At 54.8% G+C, this 20,271-nt stretch overlaps 3 protein-coding genes across 16 annotated transcripts in view; 2 read left to right on the plus strand and 1 right to left on the minus strand.

Annotated features, from left to right (window-relative positions):
* Positions 1-11,281, plus strand: part of EHBP1 (EH domain binding protein 1) — a 205,707-nt gene extending 194,426 nt beyond the window's left edge. For all 13 annotated transcript variants that reach the window (XM_068675568.1, XM_068675569.1, XM_068675570.1 and 10 more), the window contains 4 exons: positions 3,783-3,882; positions 5,024-5,097; positions 10,317-10,431; positions 10,533-11,281. In XM_068675568.1, the coding sequence (XP_068531669.1) occupies positions 3,783-3,882; positions 5,024-5,097; positions 10,317-10,431; positions 10,533-10,623 (380 nt within the window). In that variant the 3' untranslated portion in view covers positions 10,624-11,281. The remainder of the gene's footprint in view (positions 1-3,782; positions 3,883-5,023; positions 5,098-10,316; positions 10,432-10,532) is intronic.
* Positions 11,282-12,791: 1,510 nt separating this feature from the next.
* Positions 12,792-16,954, plus strand: OTX1 (orthodenticle homeobox 1). The gene is made up of 4 exons (XM_068675585.1): positions 12,792-13,009; positions 13,687-14,212; positions 14,662-14,813; positions 15,548-16,954. Exons 2-4 carry the CDS (start codon positions 14,116-14,118, stop codon positions 16,298-16,300), a joined length of 1,002 nt encoding a protein of 333 aa, XP_068531686.1. The 5' UTR covers positions 12,792-13,009; positions 13,687-14,115; the 3' UTR covers positions 16,301-16,954.
* A 93-nt stretch (positions 16,955-17,047) lies between these two features.
* Positions 17,048-20,271, minus strand: part of WDPCP (WD repeat containing planar cell polarity effector) — a 150,327-nt gene continuing 147,103 nt past the window's right edge. For both annotated transcript variants that reach the window (XM_068675584.1, XM_068675582.1), the window contains one exon: positions 17,048-19,901. In XM_068675584.1, the coding sequence (XP_068531685.1) occupies positions 19,851-19,901 (51 nt within the window). In that variant the 3' untranslated portion in view covers positions 17,048-19,850. The remainder of the gene's footprint in view (positions 19,902-20,271) is intronic.

The following is a 20,271-nucleotide window of genomic DNA, read 5'->3' on the forward strand; positions in this document are numbered from 1 at the left end:
TAAAAAAAAAAAAGGAAGAGCGGAGGAAGAAAAAAGACAAAAACTAAATTAGAGAAACCTTGCCAGAATTCGCCTCAGAAGGTATCTAGTAATAAAGCACAACATCAAAGGCTGTATTGTCTGTTTACATAAGGACGTGTGTACTTACTGTTTCGCCTCAGTTTCTGGTTCTGCCTTTCTCAAATCTCTCACCGTGCCGTGTGCGTGCAGGGGATGGTTGCGGCGCTAACCAGCCTTATTTTGAAGCCTGCTTTCAGAAGTCATTATTGAGCTATGGGATAAAAAGGTGTAACCGTAATTACGTGTTAAAGAGAACGAATCTGCTCTGCTAGATAGTTAACCAGGTGAGGTTAAACAAGATAAGATGAATTCTGGTCTTTTTCGAAAACTGACAGTCTTCATTTTAAGCTACAATGTAAAGTGCTTTATCCTGAGATTAAGTATTGTGGCAGAAGCTAAAACTGCCTTTTTCCCCTAACCGTGCCAGAATACAACCTCCTTTTCTTTTTGCGCTAACAAGACTGCTTTACCACCACAGCCCACTCTAAGTAATTAAATCAATCCTTTGTACTTACCGTATTCTCCTCTAGTGACGGTACTAGATCTGATTATATGCTTCATGCATATTCAAAGTACGGCACTGACAGCTCTTTAATGAGCTCTTACTTAATCAGTACGAACAATGTTCATCTTGTTCTTTTTTGCCTCATACATTAGAGCTAGGAACAGTTGGGGAAAAAATGAAACATCCAGCATTCATTTGAAAAATATATTGTACTTTGAAAAGTGTCTAAGCTGGGGAAGTTGCATTCTGCCCTTTAAAAGTCTGATGGACAAATTGGATTACTAGTATTGGATTAAATAACAAATGGTTAGAGGAGAAATGAGAAAAGCTCGCTGTGATCACAGGCTTTAATATTTTTTGTTACTTATAAAGCTGAAGGGGTCTTTAACCAGTTATTAAAGTCAGGATTAATTTGTAATGGTCCAACTTACTAGCTTTAAAAGGGTTTTGTTGTTGTTGTTGTTGTTGTTTTTTATCCAAAACAATAGTGTAATGCATGTGTTATGGACCAAAATTTAAGTTTAAGATCTGTGGGCTATTTATAGATTTTCATCCTCTTGTCCTGGCTCAGATAAGGGGTTTGCATGCAGGTATCGATTTGTCCTCAAACATGTTTTTCGCTTCATTTGAATAATCCGTACAGTATTTTTCTTTTCGGAGAATAGCACAGATATTATCCCAATTTTAATTTGCAAACCTTTGCAGCAAGTAAAATAAAATCCTTGTTTTACACTTGGAAAGCAGAAACAAAAACGACCGCTGCAGCAGCGTGGTTTGACAGGGTGCAAATGTGAAACGAGGTGGGGGAAAGGCTTTTTTTGTGTATTTTGGTTTAGAAAGTGCAAACTTGAGTTTAGCTTGCAATGCGGCTGTTGAAATAACACCGAGTTTTCCTTTGTTGAAAGTGTTTTGCGTGCATCCTTCCACCGAAGGGGGGTTAGAGGGGGGGGGGGGAGTAAATTAGCTAATGGCACCGGATTTGCTGAAAACAGTTATTTAAAAATTATACGTATGGCAGTTCGTCTTTATTTTGCTTGCCTGGGAAAAATCTGTTTCAGCTCTGTGCACAAGAATTTAAAAGCTCCTGGTCAACAGCAACAACAACAAAAAAGAAAATATCACAATCTCCTGCTATTAATATTGCACACATGTGTCATTTCACTGATCAAAAAGGCCTTCACCAGGGTACAATTGGCCTTTTTCCAAATTGCAAGCTTTTTCTCAGCTTTTTCTTTTTCCTCTTTCTTCTTTTGTTGCTGCCCAGGGATTTGTGCCTATCGCAGCCACTATCACATGACCGGTGTCAGGGCATCACATGGGCCAAAGTGAATACAAAAACAGCTACCCGAAAAGATTAAAAATTCTGTAAAACAATACAGACTTTGTTAACTCGCTTTAAAACAGCCTCGTCAGAGGATATTCCGCGGGCTTTGCTGGCAGCGTAGAAATACCAAAATAACGCACCTGTAAGGGCTGCGAGATTTACCTACATCTTTTCTCGTCTTTTCTCGTTATGCATTGCAACCAACTTAGTTAGGAGGAATGTCTTAAGAGACAAAAGTTTTTATCTTAGGTTTATGTCCTTCCCCTAAGGCTTCATGTCAGGAAAAGTTCAGATCCTCAGCTGGTAGAAATGGGGCAAGCTCCTCCAAAACTTTCCTGTCCCATCCCTGTGTGTCTGTTTTTAAAGGCTTTGCGAAACGAAATGCAGCAAGGGCTTGCATTCAGAGTGCAGCTGTATCTGGAGGTCCCAGACCACCCCTAGAAACAACAAATTTGGTGCCATAAATTGATGAAAATGTTACCACGGCCATACAATTTTGTTGTAAGAACTTGTTTTCACCTGCAATGTGGCAATCTCATGTGCCACAAAATACACGGATCGCTTTGCGAGGATAAAGTAGCAATCTCTCCCCACTTGACACCCCCAAATAAATTCCAGCTACTTGGTGCACGTCAGTGAAAGCCTGATGCTATCGATCATCATCTGCTTCTAAAGGCAGACCCCATTAGTTGGGACCGATTCCGCGATTCCTTTGATCTGCAACTTAACAGCAAACTATACCTATAGGTCTTAATCCTCTTCGGGGCAGTGCTGAACTGCAGAATATGATTGTAAGTGCTGGGCGAGTGTGGCATAATCTTTCCTGCATGAAACCAGAAGTGGAGGTCTTGGGGGCAGAGTGTTTCTACAGGGCAAATTCCTCCCCACATCGCTCGGGCAGAGCCTGGCCACTGCTCCTCCTGCTTGGAAGGAGAACGTACCAAATGCCAAATGTTCAAAATGCCTTGCAAATATCAAAGAATTAACTTTTAGCACCCTGGCAAGCTAGGTAGGGGTGGTTATCCTTGTATTAAGCACAAGCTGCTTAAATGCAGAGGTGTGCCCACGGTCTGTCTCCTGATGAATCGATGTGGAAGCTGGGAGAAGTACTCAGAAGTCCCAGCTCGTGTTCCTTTGCCACTGTTCCAGGTTTCTTCCCAGGTTAATTTGAACCCTAAGAAATGGGCGAGTTTCATAATTCAACAAGGCCTGTGCCCTTTTTGCTCCTCAACCTGAGAGATGAGAAAGGGGGGTCACTGCAAAGGTGCAGTCTCCACCATGTACACACGGGGAGCTCCTTAGCCAGCTGGACCCCGGCTGCTCACGTTGACTGTGGGCGAGGACAGGAGCAGCTCTGGAAGAGTGGCAAAGGCTCAGCAAAGTTGAGCAGGGGCCCACACCTTGGCCAAGGGGTCAGGATTATGATCTCTGCAGCTACACTGATCCCCACCGCGTAATCCTGCCCGCCCTGGGTTTGCTTGGGTAGAGCGGATCTTGCCCACAAGGGTTGCTTTTTGTGTTTGGCTGCCTCTGATGTCCAGGCGTCTTTCAGCAGCAGCAGGACTTTTTGTTGGGAACAGAGCAACAATAGCATTCTTTCAGGAAAATTGAAGATATGGTGCTTTCTAAAGGTGTTTGTTTAGGAGGCTCTGTCAGCATGGTAAAGAAGACTAAAACATACGCCGCGGAGTGTCTGCTTTCAAAGTTTTTATTTATGGAGCTGACAGCATTAGGCTTCAGTTCTTGCATTGTGGTCTTGGGATATTTTTACCATTTGCGACCACGCCTTGTAACGTTCAGTGATATTAGAGACGGGCACTTCAGCAGCTGAATGGAAATACATGGCCCGACTTGTGAAATGCCACCTCAGTAATGAAATGCCTTCTCTTGCAGGAAGAAACACAGAAGAAGAGGAAGCTATGATGCAGGAGTGGTTCATGCTGGTTAATAAGAAGAACGCCTTAATAAGACGAATGAACCAGCTTTCTCTCCTGTAAGTACGGATGGTTACCTGGAGTTACAGCAGGCTGATTTACAGGAATAGGGACCCAGCAGACAGACGCAAAACTTTTTGCTTTCTCCCCATCCGACCTCAAAATGTTTCCTCGCAAACAAGCGGTGTGGAGGATTTGTGGAGCACCTCAAGGAACTTGTTTTTCTCATATTTCAATCTTGACAATGGAAAGCGTGCAATCACACAAGATTAGCCAGAGCTGTGAAAAAAAAAATATCTGAAATATTAAGCGTAGTTACACTTTCAAAGGCCCTACAGTAGAATAAAATTACATTTTAGAAACAGGCAAAGAGATTTGTATTGTGCCTCAGATGTGACACGGGAAAACTATTCTGAGAGAGCGCAAAATTAGAGCCGGTCCCGGCTCCGCAGAAAGGCTAAATTGCATCCCTTGCTGAGGGGATATTAGCGCATCGGTCACGCTGTGATGGTACCACCGATCCTGCGAAGCCAGGCAGGTACGGGGAGGACGAATAAACTTTTTTCTCTAGCATGGGAGAGGAAGGGAGAAGGGTTGCAGAGGCACTCTGCCTTCGGCGCTTCTTCTCCAGCTCCCTTCAGTTGAGCGATTCTGTTTCTTTCAGTGTGCCACCTAGTGTAGATGCCGGCGTATTTCCTTGGAAAGAGCCCGTGCTCACAAATTTCCTGCCGTGTCTGAACTTGACGGAGGATTCTACCTCAAAATATTAAGCTTTCTAATCCCGTGTCTAATTTTCATTATTCATTAGGGCAGAATGTATGTAGGATAATACTTCCAGCGTTATATTATCTTGGTGAATAGGCTGATGCTGGAATTTGTTCATTGGATCCGGGGGAATGTTTTATGCTTAGGACATTCCACAACAGCTGCTCCAAGGATGAATATGAAATAATTATGTCCCGTAGTACAATAGAGTTAAACTGACGGAATTAAAGCCGATGATGGAGAAAATGAAAAGGCCCTGATACTGAATATGCCACCTGAGCAAGGTTTTAAGTTTGTGTATCATTTGTTTGGAGTAGCTTAAAGTTAAAGAGAAAAGTCGGTTACGAGTCCTAAAATCAATGTAAGTTAAAGGTTCTTTTAAGTGTTTAATGATTTAGTAATTAACATATTGATGAACTTTTGCAACTTGCCTAGGGAAAAAGAACATGACCTAGAAAGGCGCTACGAACTGCTGAACCGGGAGTTGAGAGCAATGCTTGCTATTGAAGGTAAGAGCAGCACTGGGTGTCGAGGGAAAGAAGGTGCTTGCTGCCGAAGGTGGCTGCCCAAAATTGCCAAATCGTCAGGCTGCACCAAAGCCTGGTTGGGAATTAATGCTGGCATTTACGTAACTCTGACCGATAGCACGCAACAGGTACACGGGGGCTCCAATCCCATCCCGAATTTTTATCCTGGGGGGAAAAAGAAATCCAAGATACACGGTAAAAAATACGGTCTCTTTGGAATAAACTCGGAGGAAAGCGATGAGGAGGGTAAGGGGTTCGCTGTTTTGGGTGCAGTAATGCTCTCCTGGCTGTCCCGCGGCACCACGCTGCTTTTCGTACCGCAGAGATGGGAAGGGGCAATGCTGACTTCTGCGTGTTGGCTAAGGCTCACCACCGCGTTTGGGATAAGTTGAGTAGGAGATGAACGATGGGTTTATCTCACTGGGGGAAAAAAGAAAAAAAAAAAAAAAAGTCTCGTCGTTTTTTTTTGTGGCAAAACACTGCGTTTGCCAAGTAAACATTTCATCAGAGGCAACCTCAGGATTAGTGCAATCCTTTGCACTTATTTTCTCCATTCTCTGCAACTCTCCAGAGTTTAGTCACCTTACCTGAATGAAAACTCATGGGAAGATTGACACACGGGATAAATGAAACAATTGCAAACTTTCCATAGGGCTTTCAAGTGAATTGTACAATAATCCTAGGGATGATTCATAATAAAAAATAAACATCCAGATAGCTTAAACCATTGCTTGCATTATTTTCTTATTTAAATATCTTAAGTGTTTTATAATGCTGTACTGCTTATACCTCTCAGTCACAAATGCTGTCGTATAGTTCAAAGATGTTTGCTTAAAAGTTAATCCTTTGGGCTCTGTAAAATGGACCTTTTGTCTAATCAATGCAAATTGATTTTGCTATTCTGTATTGACCTCTTAACCCTTTGACTGTCCATGGTAATTTCTTTCTTCACCTGATAAGGTACCTGATCCATAATAAATCAATTCTAATTAGTTTGGAGACTTCACTGGAAGCATAAGTTTGTAGCAAAAAAAGCAGCAGGTTTCAGGTAGCTTTTTTCCTATCTAGCCATCTGTGCTTATATTTTTGCATAAGAACTACCCTCACCGTATTCGTGGATAAACTTGAGTCATAAACACATGCATTGCTTTCAGCAGAGACAAGCCAGATTAATTGGGAATCATTCTAATGAAATATTTAAAACGGAAAATACTCTAAAACCAAAGAGGAGTTGAGAGATACTGGATTTAAATCTTAAATTTAAATGCTTAATTGCCTCTTACACGTGCTTCTGTCTTGGGACGTCAGAGCAGCAGCCTGTGAGTGTCTTTAGCAGCCTGTGCCATTCGCGTACTGGCTTGAACTAAAATCTCTCTTTTTAAAATTTCTTTTTTGCAAGTTCAGAGAGATGCCAAAACCCAGGAAAGTCTTTTTTTTTTTTTTTCTCCTTTTTCTTTTCTTTTCTTCCTGTTTTTTTTTTTTTCTTGCTACTGGTGATATGGTAAACAGGGGCTTAGGGAGAAAACGTAGGTGCTGGCGAATTTTGGTTTCGTGTTTTATTTGTGCAACAAAGTCTGTGCTTAGCGTTTTAAGCCTTAAAAGAGGTTATTATTCCGCTAGAAGTTTTAGCAGCTCCCTGCTTTTACCTAAAAACCTATTAAAGGAGAAACTCTCCTAACAAAACGACTGCGAAATGTCAAAATACATGCTGGTGACACCTTGCCTGAGATGCGTGTGTCAGCGCGGTATTGCTTTCCGAGTCTGACATATGCTTGAGTGCAAAGATGCACTTTTTTGGAAGCGCCAAGTGCAAACACGCCATTTACAATGAGCTTTCCCCGCAGAAGAATTGGCTGCCCCAGCAGCACAGGCTCTGCGCTCAGAGGCCATTTAGCCGATTGCTAATGAGCAGTTGGGCTCCGGGAAAGAGTTGAAAGGACAGATCGCACTTTTGCCGGCACCGAGTCCAACCCCAAAATGTATGGGCAGGGAAGAAAGAGAGAGAGAGAGAGACAGACGTAAAATAAAATAACAGGACGGGACCGGTCGGTTTGTTTGTCTAAAAGAAAGGATTGTAAGGCAGAACGCACCAACCCAAACTGGAACTTAAAAAATAATAATATCTAAAAAAAAAAAAAGCCTTTGAAAGGTGATAATTACTGTTTTGCTAAATTGCTCTAACTCTTCCACGCGTGACTGTGCTGTTTAAAAATCCATCAGCCCGTTGACTTAGCTGGCCGGTGACGGGGAGGGGGGAAAAAAAAAAGAACAAGAAGGAAGAAAAAGAGAGGCAGCAGCCTGGCAGGAGGCAGATAAAGGCTCGGCGCTGGCCCCGGCGGCGTGCGGGCAGCGCTGGCCGGAGGCACCGGGAGCTCCGGGGCGCGGGGATGCGGAGCTGGTGTCCTCCCATCCAGCTGCTAAAACAGGCACGGCAGGCTGAGGACGGCCACCAAGGGGGGGTAAAATTAAAAATAAAGAGTCGGACTTCTTCTTTTTCTTCTTTTTTTTTTTTCTTTTCCCCTCCCGCTCGGCCGCAGAGATAAAGGAGGGCGAGCAGAGCGCTGCCTTCATGGGGCCGCGGAGCGCTGGGGGCTTCAGCCAGGAGCTCCGGCCGAGGAGGGATCGCCGTGTCCGGGTGCCAGACCCCAAAAAACAGAGGGCACGGGGTTTGCCTGGACACGTGTGGGCAGCGAGGTGCTCCTCCTGCCCGCCCAAAGGCCAGTGGGCTGCCGCGGGCACGGCTCTCCCAGGCCCGCGGCGGCCGAGCGGTGCCTCGCTTGCAGCCACCTTTCCTCTGGCTCCTTCCCCCCCTCCTCCCCTCCTTTTCTTTCTTTCTTTTTTTTTTTTTTTTTTAATTCGAGATTTAATGCCTCCTTAGAAAAGATAAGTTCATTTTTGCACACCTTGGGGTAGCGTGTTCATTTTCTGCCCAAGAAATGGATCTTCTTTAGGATTTTGTACATCTTGATTTATTCTTGGCTTATAGTTTGAAGTGGGTGCTCTTCTAAAAGGATTTATGCATAGGTTCACTATTTTTGTAGTTATGGTTTATATGATAAGCTTTTTATATTTAAAATCAATATGTAATCCTGTGGAGGAGCTTATCCTCTAAAACCCCATTTGTAAATCTATTTTAGCTTTGTTACACCGCACAGCCACAGTATTCCATAGATTGATTAGGTTCAGCAGCAGAATCCTATCAAATGGCCTGCTCTGATGATGATGCAAACTCTTTCAGGATTGCTAGTTGACTGGAACTAAAGATAAGACTTGACTGCAATCCCCCAATGTGCTCTTTACAAAACTAGTGTTAATTTTCATCAAAGTGCCGGGCTTATTTATTAGAGTGGCGGGGCTGAAGGTTTCCCTACGAGAACTTTCGGCCATTTCTATGAAAGCATTTCTATGGGAACCGGCCGGCCGTTTGCTCCGAGTAATTATCAGTTTAAGCAGTGGGAGGAAACAAAAATAATAATAAAAAAAAAGACAATGTGAAGTCAACGAAGATGAATAATTGAAAACATTTCTGCTTTCGACGTGAATTTAACAAACTCCGCGATCTCAAAGCGCGCGGTGCGGGGGCTCGGGGCTTCTGATACTTTGAGCTCGCAGCCCGCCTCGGAGCCCTGATCCCGTTTTTGTCCAGAGCGTGGCTTTTCCACCAGTCCGACTGGGAGACCTGCAGGTTAGCCGGGGGTTTTGTGCCTCGCCGTGGCCGTGCGGGACCGGCGGCGTGGGCGACCCGGGCTCGGCAGGCACAACAGGTAGGAGTCGGACTCGGGGGATTTTGCACGCAGGGATGCTGCCCCAAAACCAAAACGCCGCCTTGTTGGACGCACCGAGCTCGCCTGCGAGCTCCTGCTCCAACACTTTGCTCCCCTCCTACCCCACTGCCAGGTGAATTTCTGGCCGAGAGGAGGGGGTCCGGCTCCTTTTCCAGGACACCGAGTAAAGCCCCGGGTGAATATTCCTGCTGCCGGGGTGTATTTCAGCTGCTAGGAACCAACGAGTGCAGAAAGCAAGGGGGGAAAAAAAAAAAAAAAAAGAAACCAGAAGCAGTTTTGTCCCGTGGAGTGTGGTGGTGTTGAGCCCACGGGGCTGGCCAACAAAAAGTGCCTCTTTTTTGGGGAGGGAAAAGAGCAGGAGAATCAGCAGCGAGGGGCTGAGCAGCGAAACGTCTCGCCCGGCATCTGATCTCCTGAGAGCTGAAACTGCCGAGGAAAGTGGGGAGCCGAGGGGAGGCCAAAAAACAAAAAAAAAAAAAAAGGAAAAAAAAAAAAAAGAAAGGGAGCGGCTCCAAAAAGCAGAGTTTTGCGCCTAACCGAAAGCGCTCAAAATCGCCTCCTCCAGCTCCTCGACGGAAACGGGGGAAACTTAACCCAAAAGTCGGGCCGGGGTTAAAAAAAAAAAGAAAAAGAAAAAGAAAAAAAAAAAGTCGTGTCCGTGCCCCGCGGGGTTTTTTGGTATTTATTTTTTTTTATTTTTCGGTGGTGGAGGCGAGGCCGGGTGGTGCCGCGGGTACCCCCGGGGGCGGCCGAGCGGGGCGCGATGCTGCGGCTGGTCCTTTTTCCTTTTTTTTTTTTTTTCTTTTTCCCCTTTTTTTTTCTCCCCTCTCTTAATTTCGGAGCCGGTGCCCTCTTTCCCTCCTCGCTCGCCCTGCTATCTCCCTCGGCATCTCCTGCTCCCTCTCTCATTGTTTACCTCCGTAATGAGGGAGGCGGGGATGGCTGCGGAGTGACTGACAGCGCCCGGCCCGAGCCCCCGGGGCCGAGCCGAGCCGGGCCGAGCCGGGCCGGGCTGGGGGAGAAGCCCCGGGGCTGTCCCCGAGGGGTCCCCTCGGTTTTGGGGTCCCCCAAAGGGCCGGCGAGCAGCGGCCGCCTCCCCCCGAGGGCGCCCCGAGAAATTAGCGGGGAAAACGCGGCCCCGGCCGGCGCCGGGAGGTGGGGAGGGGGTGGTTAGGAACGAAACGAATTGGGGAAAAAAAGAAAAAAAGTCAAATCTAAATAAAGGGGAAGCAGCCGGGGGCTGCCCACCGCCTCCGTGCCCGGCGCTGCCCCAGCAGGTGCGCACGGAGGGGGACCGGGGGGGGGGGACCCTGCGCAGCGGGCTGCTCACCGCTGCCTTCCCTGGTTTCTTTCCTTTTTTTTTTTGTTTTTTTTTTTTTTTTTTTCTATTTTTTTTTTTGTCGTCCCTGTCCTCAGACTGGCAAAAGACCGAGGCGCAGAAGAGGCGAGAGCAGCTGCTGCTGGACGAACTCGTTCTTCTCGTTAACAAACGGGACGCGCTGGTGCGGGACCTGGACGCCCAGGAGAAGCAGTGAGTGCGGGGATGGGGAGAGGGAGGGGGGGGGCACCCCCGCGGCGCCTTCCTCCCCCCACCCTCCTCCTCCTCCTCCCTCCCGCCGCCTCTCTCCGCAGGGCCGAGGAAGAGGACGAGCATTTGGAGAGGACCCTGGAGCAAAACAAAGGCAAGATGGCCAAGAAGGAAGAGAAATGCCTCCTCCAGTGAGCGGCCCGCCCGCGGCGCAGCGCGGCTTTTTCAGACGGCTTCAAAATGCCGGCTATGGGGAAAAGGGGGGGGTTGGGGGGGGGGAGGTGGGAGGGAGGAGGGATGGACACACACAAAAAAAAAAAAAAGAAAAAAAAAAAAAAAGGTTTGGAAAAACGAAATTGTAAACTTTTTTTCCTCTTTCTTGCCGGTTTCTTAGGCCAGAGCTAGGCTGCGCCGGGCCCCGTCCCGTTGTGGGGTTTCGGGTGTTTTGGTTTTTTTCTTTCCTTCTCCCTTTTTTTTTTTTTTTTTTTTTTTTTTTTTTGGGTTCCCATCCCCGGGGGGGCCCCGCTGAACGCGGCTTTTTGTCGTCCTCGGGTTAGAGAGAGAGAGAGAGGGAGGGGGTGGGAGGGGGGGAACGGCCACCACCATCAGCATCCTCAGCCGCCGGGGCCGGGCCCCCCCGGTGCCATCGCCCCCGTGTCCCTCCGTGTCCCGTCCCCCCCCCCAGCCTCGTTTTTATTTATTGCGCCCGGGCGATAAAACCCCGGCCCCCCCCCGCCCCCGCGTGTGTCCCCACGCGTGTCCCACGTCCCTCGGTGGAGCTCGCCCCGGTTATTTATTACAGCCCCGAGCCGTGACACAGTTTGCAATAAAAGCCGAATCTTTCTTACCGTGACCGCAGCTCGTCTCCTTCCTTACCTGCGGGGACGGGGGGGGACGGGGGGGGGGGGCACCGGGGAGAATAAAATCAATAAAAGGAATAAAAAACCCCAAAAAGTTCCCGGGCTGCTCCCGGCGGGGAAGGTCCCGCTGGGGCCGGTGCGCGGCCGGGACGCTGCGGCCCTTTATTTGGGGAGGGGGGGGGGGGGGAAGGAGGAAGGGGGGAGCCCCCCGGTGCAGGGTGCAGCCCGCTCCCACCCCCCCAAAAAAAAAAAGTAAAAAATAAAAAATGATGAAAATAAAAAAAAAAAAGTGGGAAGGAGCCGGGGCTGCCCCGCGCCAAGCCGCGGAGGATGCGCGGAGCGGGCCGGGGCCGCGGGGCCCTCCCCAAAAACGCGGCCCCAAAAGCTGGGGAGGGGGGGGGGCGGCTCAGGACCCCCCCATCCCGTTCCCTCCCCTCCCTCCCCGCGCTGCCCCCCCCGGCCCCTGCCCTTCCCCGGCTCACCTGGGCGCGGCGGGAGGGGGCTCCGGGGGGCTCCGGGCCGGATTTGGGGGGCCGGGGGGAGCCGGGGGGGGGGGCGCGGGGACCCCCCCAGGCCGGGGGCGGCGGCGGGGCGAGGGGTGGGGAAGGGGCGGCGAGGGGAGCGCGGCCGGGCCGGGACTGGGAACGGCCCCGGCGGGAGCGGGGCAAAACGGGGCCGGGGGGTGGAAGAGGGGGGCAGTGCCCCCCCCCCGGGGCCTTCCTCCTCCTCCTCCTCCTCCTCCTCCTCCTCCTCCTGCCTTTTCTTTCTGTGAATGGGCCGCGGCGCCTTTGTTGCGGGGCGCGGTGCCGGTGCCTTCGGGGGGCGAGCGGGGCTCGGAGGAACCTGCCCGGACCCCCCCCTCCCCGACCCCTTCAATGAGCCTTCGGGGGCTCGGCCCGGGAAAAGGAAAAAAAGTAAAAAATAAAAAGGACGGGAAAAACAAAAAAAGGGAAAAAATAAAAATAATTTTGAAAAAGAAAAAAGAAAAACGGGGGTGGGAGCAGCAGGAGGAGCGCGACTTGTCCGTGGCCGGCGGTCAGCGCCTTTGCGCATCAGCGGCTCCCCCGCAGCGAGCGGGGCTGCGTTTGGGGACCCCCCCCCAAAAAAGAAATAAATAAAACCATCCCCCCCCTACTCTCCCCTCGCTCCCCGCCGGCCCCGTCCCGCCCGGAGGAGCGGCTGCCCGGCGGTGCTTTTTGCCTTCGAAACCCAAAAAGTTTGGGATCCCCGCGGGTCCCCCCCGCGCCTCCTTCCCCCGGTGCCAGGCGCTGCGCGGGGGGCGAAAACTTTCCGCGGGCGGCCCTGGGGGGGGGCTCGGAGGGACGGGAGGAGGAGGAGGAGGAGGAAGGGGGGAGGAAGGTGAGGGAGGGGGGAGGAAGGTGAGAAAGGGGGGGGGGGAGAGGTGCGGAAGGGGCGCGCAGAGCCCGGCGCTGCCCGGGGGCAGGGGCCGGGGCGCGGTGCGGGTGCGCGGGGGAGCGCGGAGCTGGGAAGGTTTGGGGGGGGGGGTGGGGGGGGGCTGATTTGGGGGGGCGGGGGGGGCCGTCGCCCTGCTCTGCCATTGCCCGGGCTGCTGTCAGTCAGGCGGGGAGCGGCCGGGGATTGGCGCCGGGCTGGTTACGCACTCGCTTTGCGCGCACATACAAGGCTAGGGCGGCGGGCAGGGGCTGCATCCTCCGCAGGGCCGCGGCTCCGGCGCCCCGACAGCGCGGCCCGGCCGCCAGGTAACGCGGGGCGCCGCGGCCCCCCCGAGCCGGCCGGGGGCTGCGAGGCCCCGGGCATCGCCCCCCCAAACCCGCCTCTCCCCCCCCCCCCCCCCCTCCACCCCCCCCGGGATCCCCCCCCCTCCCGCGGTGACCCCCCCCTCCTCTCCTTCCTCCCCCCCCCTCCTCCTCCTCCTCCTCCTCTTCCTCCCCGCCCTGCGCGCAGCCCCCGACGGCCCCTCCGCGGCCGCGGTCCCGGAGCCGTCGGGGGGCGGGGGGTGCCCGGGGGGGGCGGCCCCGCTTTAATTCCCCCCAGCCCCGTCCCGGCTCCTCGCCTTCGCCCGGCGCCGGCCCCACCTGCGGCCCGGGGGGTCCCGGCCTCTGCCGCCCCCCCCGGGGCTCCGCGGGGAGACCCCGGCCCGGCCCCCCCCGGCTCCCCCCCCCTCTCCCCGCCGCCCAGCTCGGGCTCCCGCTCCCCTCTCCCCTTTTCCCTCCCTTCTTTTCCCAACTCTCGGCCGCTTCCAATTAAAACGTCCCCGGCCGCTCGCTTTTCACTTAATTATCCTTCCCTCCTCCGCTCCCTCCTTCGGGTTCCTAATCCAATTACCCCGCTCCATAATTGCTTTATCTCTCCCCATCCCGAGGAGCCCCGAGCCGGGCTGCGCGGCCCCTGACGCCGCTCTCTGCTCTCTCCCCAGGAGCTGCGGCCTCGCCCGGCGCCGCCGGGACCCCCCCCCTGCAGCCCCCAGCCTGCGAGCGGCGACCCCCGGCCCGGGGGGACCCAGCCCGGAGCCCCCCCAGCCCGGGCACCCCGCGGGGACCCGCACGGGAGCGGCCGGGACCCAGGGACGGAGCCGGCGCCCGCCCCGGCCTCGGCGGCGCTCAGCGCCCGTCTGCCCCTCGCCCGAGTGCTTTTTCGTTTGGTCATTTTGGGGGCTTTTTTAATCCCCCCCCCCGACTCCACGCATTCGTTTGCGTTTTTTTATTTTTTGTTGTGTTTTATTATTATTTTTTTTTTCCTCGTCTTTTTTTTTTTTTTTTAATTTTTGCTCTTTTGGTTACCGTTTTTACGTTATTTTTTTTTTTCTTCCCGCGGGACGTTGGAGGGAACCCGCCCGGCTTTTAGCATGATGTCTTACCTCAAACAGCCCCCCTACGGCATGAACGGGCTGGGGCTGACGGGCCCGGCCATGGACCTGCTGCACCCCTCCGTGGGGTACCCGGGTGAGTCCCCCCCGAGCCCCCTCTGCGCGCGCCCCAGCCTGGCGGCACCTTCGGCAGCCGCCTTCCCCCTACCCCGTCCCCAAGATTTCGTTTGCTCCGGTGGGGATTTTTAATTTTAATCAGTCCTTAAAAAAAAAATATAAGAGCTACGACTACCAACAATAATTTAATTTCCCCACAACGAAATCTCCCCGTGCCCCCCGCCGGGGCTGAGCCCGACCCTTCCCCAGCCTTTGGCCGCTCGCCCTGCCCGCAGCGGGACGGGATCCGGCCCCATCGGGCAGCGCTCCCGGGGCTGGGAGCTGCGTTGTGGGGTGGTGGTGGGACAGAACTGGGGGGACAATTCCCAGGCCCTTTTCCCGGGAGGGTTGGGGCTCCTGGCGTGCACAGGGGGTCCGGGGCACGCAGGGGGTCGGCGCTGACCGGGTCGTGGCGGTGCTTGCCCCCAGCCACCCCGCGGAAGCAGCGGCGGGAGCGCACCACCTTCACCCGCTCGCAGCTGGACGTGCTGGAGGCGCTTTTCGCCAAGACCCGCTACCCCGACATCTTCATGCGGGAGGAGGTCGCCCTCAAGATCAACCTGCCCGAGTCTCGAGTCCAGGTACCCACGGGGACAGGGGGGCTGCGGGGGGTACCCCGGATCGGCCGGCCCTGAGCTCGCCGCCGCGCTCAGCGCCGCTGCCTCGGGTTGCGCGTGGGCTCCTGGCTGCTTGGCTGTCCTGCTGTGGTGCTGTCCGGGGGAAGGGGCTATAAAACATGCAAATATTCCCCTTATTTACCTTATTTCTCTATATTTTAAATCTTGAATTTAATTTCCGCCCTGCCTCCTGCCTGGGGTTAGCAGCCCGCGTGCTCTCTCCGGCGCACCCCGCCAGGCTCGGCGTGCTGCTCCCTGGGGAGGGATGTTCGGTGGGGTGGGATGAGTGGGCAGGATCCTTCTCCTTGCCCCAGGTGTGGGGGGACGGAGGTCTTTTGGCTGAGGGGCAAAGCCGGGCTTACGAACTTGCAAGAGAAACTCGGGCGCACACCCCGGTGAACTTTGTCTGCGGGAAGCGCCAGGCAGGACGCCCCATTCCCGGCCGCCTGCTGTTGGCCTCATTTTTTGGGGGGGTTACATGGGGTGGCCAGACACCTGTTGGGGTGCGCACAGAGTGATTTTTGGGGCATGGGGCTGTGCGGTGTAGCAGCAGGGTGCGGGTGCTCAGAGTGAGGTCGGCTGCGGGGCCGGGTGTGCTCAGGGCGAAGAGGGGACGGGGGACGAGTGAGGGCACCGGCGGTCCCCCCGCTTGTCCCCTCCTCGCCCCACTGCTCACAGCCCCCCCGTTTCCCCTCCAGGTCTGGTTCAAGAACCGCCGCGCCAAGTGCCGGCAGCAGCAGCAGAGCGGCGGCGGGGCCAAGAGCCGCCCGGCCAAGAAGAAGTCGTCCCCGGCCCGCGAGAGCTCGGGCTCGGAGAGCAGCGGGCAGTTCACGCCGCCGGCGGCCGCCTCCAGCTCCTCGGCCTCCTCCTCCTCCTCCAGCTCGGCCTCCTCGGCGGCAGCGGCGGCCGGCGGCGCCCCGGCCTCCCTCAGCACCCCGGCCTCGTCCATCTGGAGCCCGGCCTCCATCTCTCCCGGCGCTGCCCCGGCGGGGGTGACGGTGCCCGAGCCCCTGCCGCCGGCCGGCGCCTCCTGCATGCAACGCGCCGGCCCCGCCGCCTCCGCCAGCTACCCGGTGTCCTACGGCCAAGGCGGGGGGTACGGGCAGGGCTACCCCGCGCCGCCCTCCTCGTCCTATTTCGGGGGTGTGGATTGCAGCTCCTACCTGGCCCCCATGCACTCCCACCACCACCCCCACCAGCTCAGCCCCATGGGGCCCTCCTCGGTGCCGGGCCACCACCACCACCACCCGCTGAGCCAGAGCTCGGGCCACCACCATCACCACCACCACCACCACCACCAGGGCTACGGCGGCACCGCGCTGCCCTTCAACTCCTCCGACTGCCTGGACTACAAGGAGCCCGCCGCCGCCGCCTCCTGGAAGCTCAACTTCAACTCCCCCGACTGCCTCGACTACAAGGACCAGGCGTCCTGGCGCTTCCAGGTCTTGTGAGGGGTCGCCCCCCGCCTCGGACCCCTGGCCCCGGGCGTCCCGCGGGGCCGCGGCTCCGTCTCGTCCTTTCCCCCCTCTCGGCGAGCCCCGCGGTGCCGAGGGGCCCCCCCCGTCTCTCCTGACTGATATTTATTTGCTTCCCGCGCCCCTCCGGCGGGTTTATTATAATTATTATTTTTTTAAACGGAACAGAAGAAGAAGAAGAAGAGGACTTTTAACAAAAATAATTAAAAATTTTAAAAAAAAAAAAGGAGGAAGAAAAAAAAAAAGAGAATAGAAACTCAACGCCTGCTGCCTCCCCGGGGCCCGGGCTGGCTCCTGCCCCCTGGCTGGGGGTCCCTCGGTGCCCCCCGTGCGGGGTCCCTCGCCCCGGGCGCGCCGGGCTCGCTGTAGATACTCGGCTCCGTTGCAGGGACCGTCCTCGTTTTTAGTTGGCGCTCTCGGGTTGGCGTCTTACCACGAGCCTAACACGAAAAACGAAACTTTAAGCTATTTTTTTTTATTATTATTAAATTTTATTTTTATTTTTTAATTTTTTTTCGCCCCTGCTCCCCGCCCCCCAAAAAAAGGGTGATTCTGGCCCCTACCCCATCCTCGGGCAGCAGGGGTGCCGCGTCCTCTGTCCGTCCGTCCGTCTGTCCGCGCGGGGCCGGGGTCCAGCCTCGTCCCGGGGCGGGGGGCAGCAGCCGGGGGGGCACCGGGGAGGAAGAGGAGGAGGAGGAGGAAGAAGAGGAGGGGGGTGGGAAGGGCTGCTCGGCTGATCCGCGACCCGCAGACCAAAAAAAGACAAACTTTTTGAAAAAATTTAAAAAAATAATAAAAAGGAAAACAGGAGGAAAAAAAAAAAGAAAAAACGGCGTTGGGTTTTGATTGCTGTGGTTTGGTGTTTTGGGGGGGGGTGGGGGCAGCAGCTCTGCGTCGGGCCGTGTGTCGGGAGGGGTTGGGTTTTTGTTTGCCCCCTGGCAGCTTGCCCCATGGGCACGGGGTGGGGGGTCCAGACCCTTTAATGTGTCCCCCCCCCACATCCCTGTCTGGTTTTGGGACCCCCCCCTGTCCCCAAACAAAGCCCAGCGCAAGGCAGCCGCTGCTGCCCCGTCCTTCCTCCCCGTGCCTCCTCTTCCCCCAGGAGGGTCCCGGCAGGACCGAGGTGCAAGGACGGGGTGTGAGGGGGCTCCCCCTGCCCCTCTGCAGCTGTGGGCTCTGGGATCCTTTAATTACCGCCGTTAATTGGTTTCCCACTTACTGCCCCCCAGCCCGACTGCGCCGCACTCGCTTGTGCGGGATGGGGTTGGGGTTGGGGTTGAGGGATGGGGTTTCACTGCCCGAAAAGCCCAAACCTGGCTCGCAGGGGCCCAGGGGCAGGCCTGCGGGGGGGTATGGGGGGCCATGAGTGTCCCCCCGGACACACGGACACGCAGACAGATGGACAGGCGGAGCCGCAGGTGTGCCAGAGATGCTCGGCACCGCGGCTTCAGCCCCGGCTCCTGGCGATCCCCCCCCCCGTGTCCAGCACCGGCTGCGTTTGGTCGGGACTCGGGGTTGGGGTCACTGCTCGCCTGCCCCCCCCCCCCATCCCTCACCCCCGTTTATTTTCCAGCCTCTCCCCGCAGCTGCTGGGGGCCGGGGTGAGGGGACAGCCGGTGCTGCTGCTCCTTCCCCCTTTGTCAAGATGTTTGGGGCATTTCCACGCTGGTTTGTTTTTTTTGTTTTTTTCTTTTTTGGTGGGAGATTTTAGGACATCCCCCCCAAATCTCGGTGCTGTTCCCTGTGGTCTTGTATTAGTGCCTGGGGCAGCCGGGACCCCAGCGTGCCCCATCCGCAGGGGGAGGGGGTGGGGGGGAAGGTGCCAAGGTGCTGCCATGCTACACATGGATGTTTTGGGAAGGGTTTGGGCATTTTTGGGTCCATCCACCCCAGGGCACGCAGGTGGAGGTGTCACCCACAGGTGACGTGGGCACCAAGCATCCTGTGCCACCCGGTGTGTCCAAAATAACACCTACGTGCCGGTGAGGAGCTCTTTGGCTGGTGGTGCCCCTGTGCTGTGCTTCCCAAACCCCAAACCTCCCATTTTACACCCCAAAAAGTTGCTCCATCCCTCGTGGTGCAAGCTGAAGCCGTGTGCCAGCCCGGAGCCCGGTGTTTGGTAGCCTTGGTCGCCTTATTGCCCTGAAGCTGCCCGCATCCCACATCCCAGCTCCTGCCCCAAAACCACACGGTGATCACAGCCGGGCACCAGCGCGCGCTGCGGGGTGCGTGGTGCCCACGGGCGTCCCCCCCAGCCCCACGCTGACCTCCAGGTTACCCAGCAGCTGCTAATTCGGGTGGCGCTGAGCGCGTGGTGGAAATCCCACGTCGGTCCCAACCCCGGGCTGGATTTCCCAGGCAGCAGCCCCGATGCAGCTCCCTCACGGCCGGGGACGCGCGGTGCCACCGGGCTGCCCCATCCCGGTGCTGCCCAGCCCCGTGCCCTGCCACTGCAGGCAGCCAGGGCTTCCCCAAGGAAGGCTTTATGTTTTTTAGGGTAAAAAAGCGAGATTTTAGGAACCGGCATTCTGGATCCTAGGTACATTTTCTAGTCTCACTTCCTGTATATTTTTAAGCTGAAATCCTCTTAGCATGCAAAGTAAATAGATTATGATATACCGGAGGATTAAGCATCGCTGTCTGGTGTCAGATTAATCCCTCGCGCAGACCGCCACTTGTGCTGACAGGAGCGTGGCTGCGGTTCAGCCGGGCGGCTGCACCTCGGCGCCCGCGCAGCACCGGGCACACAAATATACATTTTTTTTCTATTTTTTTTTCAGGCCAAGACCCAATTTGGAGAGGATGGCCAGGACCGGGCACAAGGCACAGATGCGTGCAGGGACCCAGGGGTGGGATGAAGCCTTGCGGCCGTGCCCACCTCGCGTTTAAGCACCCCAAAAACCCCGCAGGGATGCGGCAGGTCACGGTTAGGGGAGGCAGATTAGGATCTGGACTCCGACGGGATGATGCTTAAGAGGCTCCATGTCTCTCTCTCTTTTTTTTTTTTAAAGGCAAAATAATGGTTATTCAGCTGAGATGATACAGCCAGATATGAAAATTGAGAGCATTCTTAGAAAAATGCTGCCGACTGTGAAAGGCTGCTCTTTCACAGAGGCATCCTGAGTGGAGATGTTATCTGCTGGTATCTCAATGGAGCGGTTTTCAGAGCCTGAAGTGGAAATTCAAATCTGCTTCCGAGTGAAGATTGCTAAAACATATAATGCGGCCAGGCCGCCAGAATTTCTCCCGACAAGTTTTATGATGTGCTTGGTGAAACCAACCCAAACCTTTCGGTGTCACACCATAGGCAGGGAGCCACAGGTCTCCTGTTTTTAATGTCTGTGAAGCCACCACATCGTCCTTCGTGAAGACACACTGGGCAGTCTGGGCAAGGACACAGACACAAAGTCAGGGCTCTTTGGGAGGTCTCTTTCTTCACCTCGTGGTCCAGGCTGGAAGTTCTCTGCAGGGCTTTCCGTGAGGTTTCTCCTGCCGTGCTTTGACAGCCGTGGTGGTCCACGCGTGGTCACACCAGCCCCAGGTGCACGACGTGCAGCGAGCCGCTGCCTCCTGACCCCTGTGGGGAGAGGACAAACGGGGTGAGACGGGCACAGGGAGAAACAACCAGAGATGGAAATCTCACACTGGGGTCCCAAATGCCACCCCAAGCCAGGGAAAAGGGACAGGGACCTTCTCCTCATTTTGTTCTGGGAGTTGGGGCCAAGCCCGCCCGTGAGCCCCCTTCTCCAGCAACGGCCGAAGCGAAACTTTATATTTTTGTTAACCTTTTAATTAAAACACACCTCCAGCACCACAAACCTGGGCTGATGCCAGCAGGGAGCCAGCCAGGTTTTCAGAGTTTAACGCGGGGAAGGCGTTTTTGCTTTCCCAGGACGAGGGGAGCAGCGCTGCGAGCACAGCGACCCGCACACCTTGGCGCTTCTGCC

The sequence above is a fragment of the Anas acuta genome, chromosome 3 (assembly GCF_963932015.1).
Source record: "Anas acuta chromosome 3, bAnaAcu1.1, whole genome shotgun sequence".
In the NCBI taxonomy this organism is placed as follows: domain Eukaryota; kingdom Metazoa; phylum Chordata; class Aves; order Anseriformes; family Anatidae; genus Anas; species Anas acuta.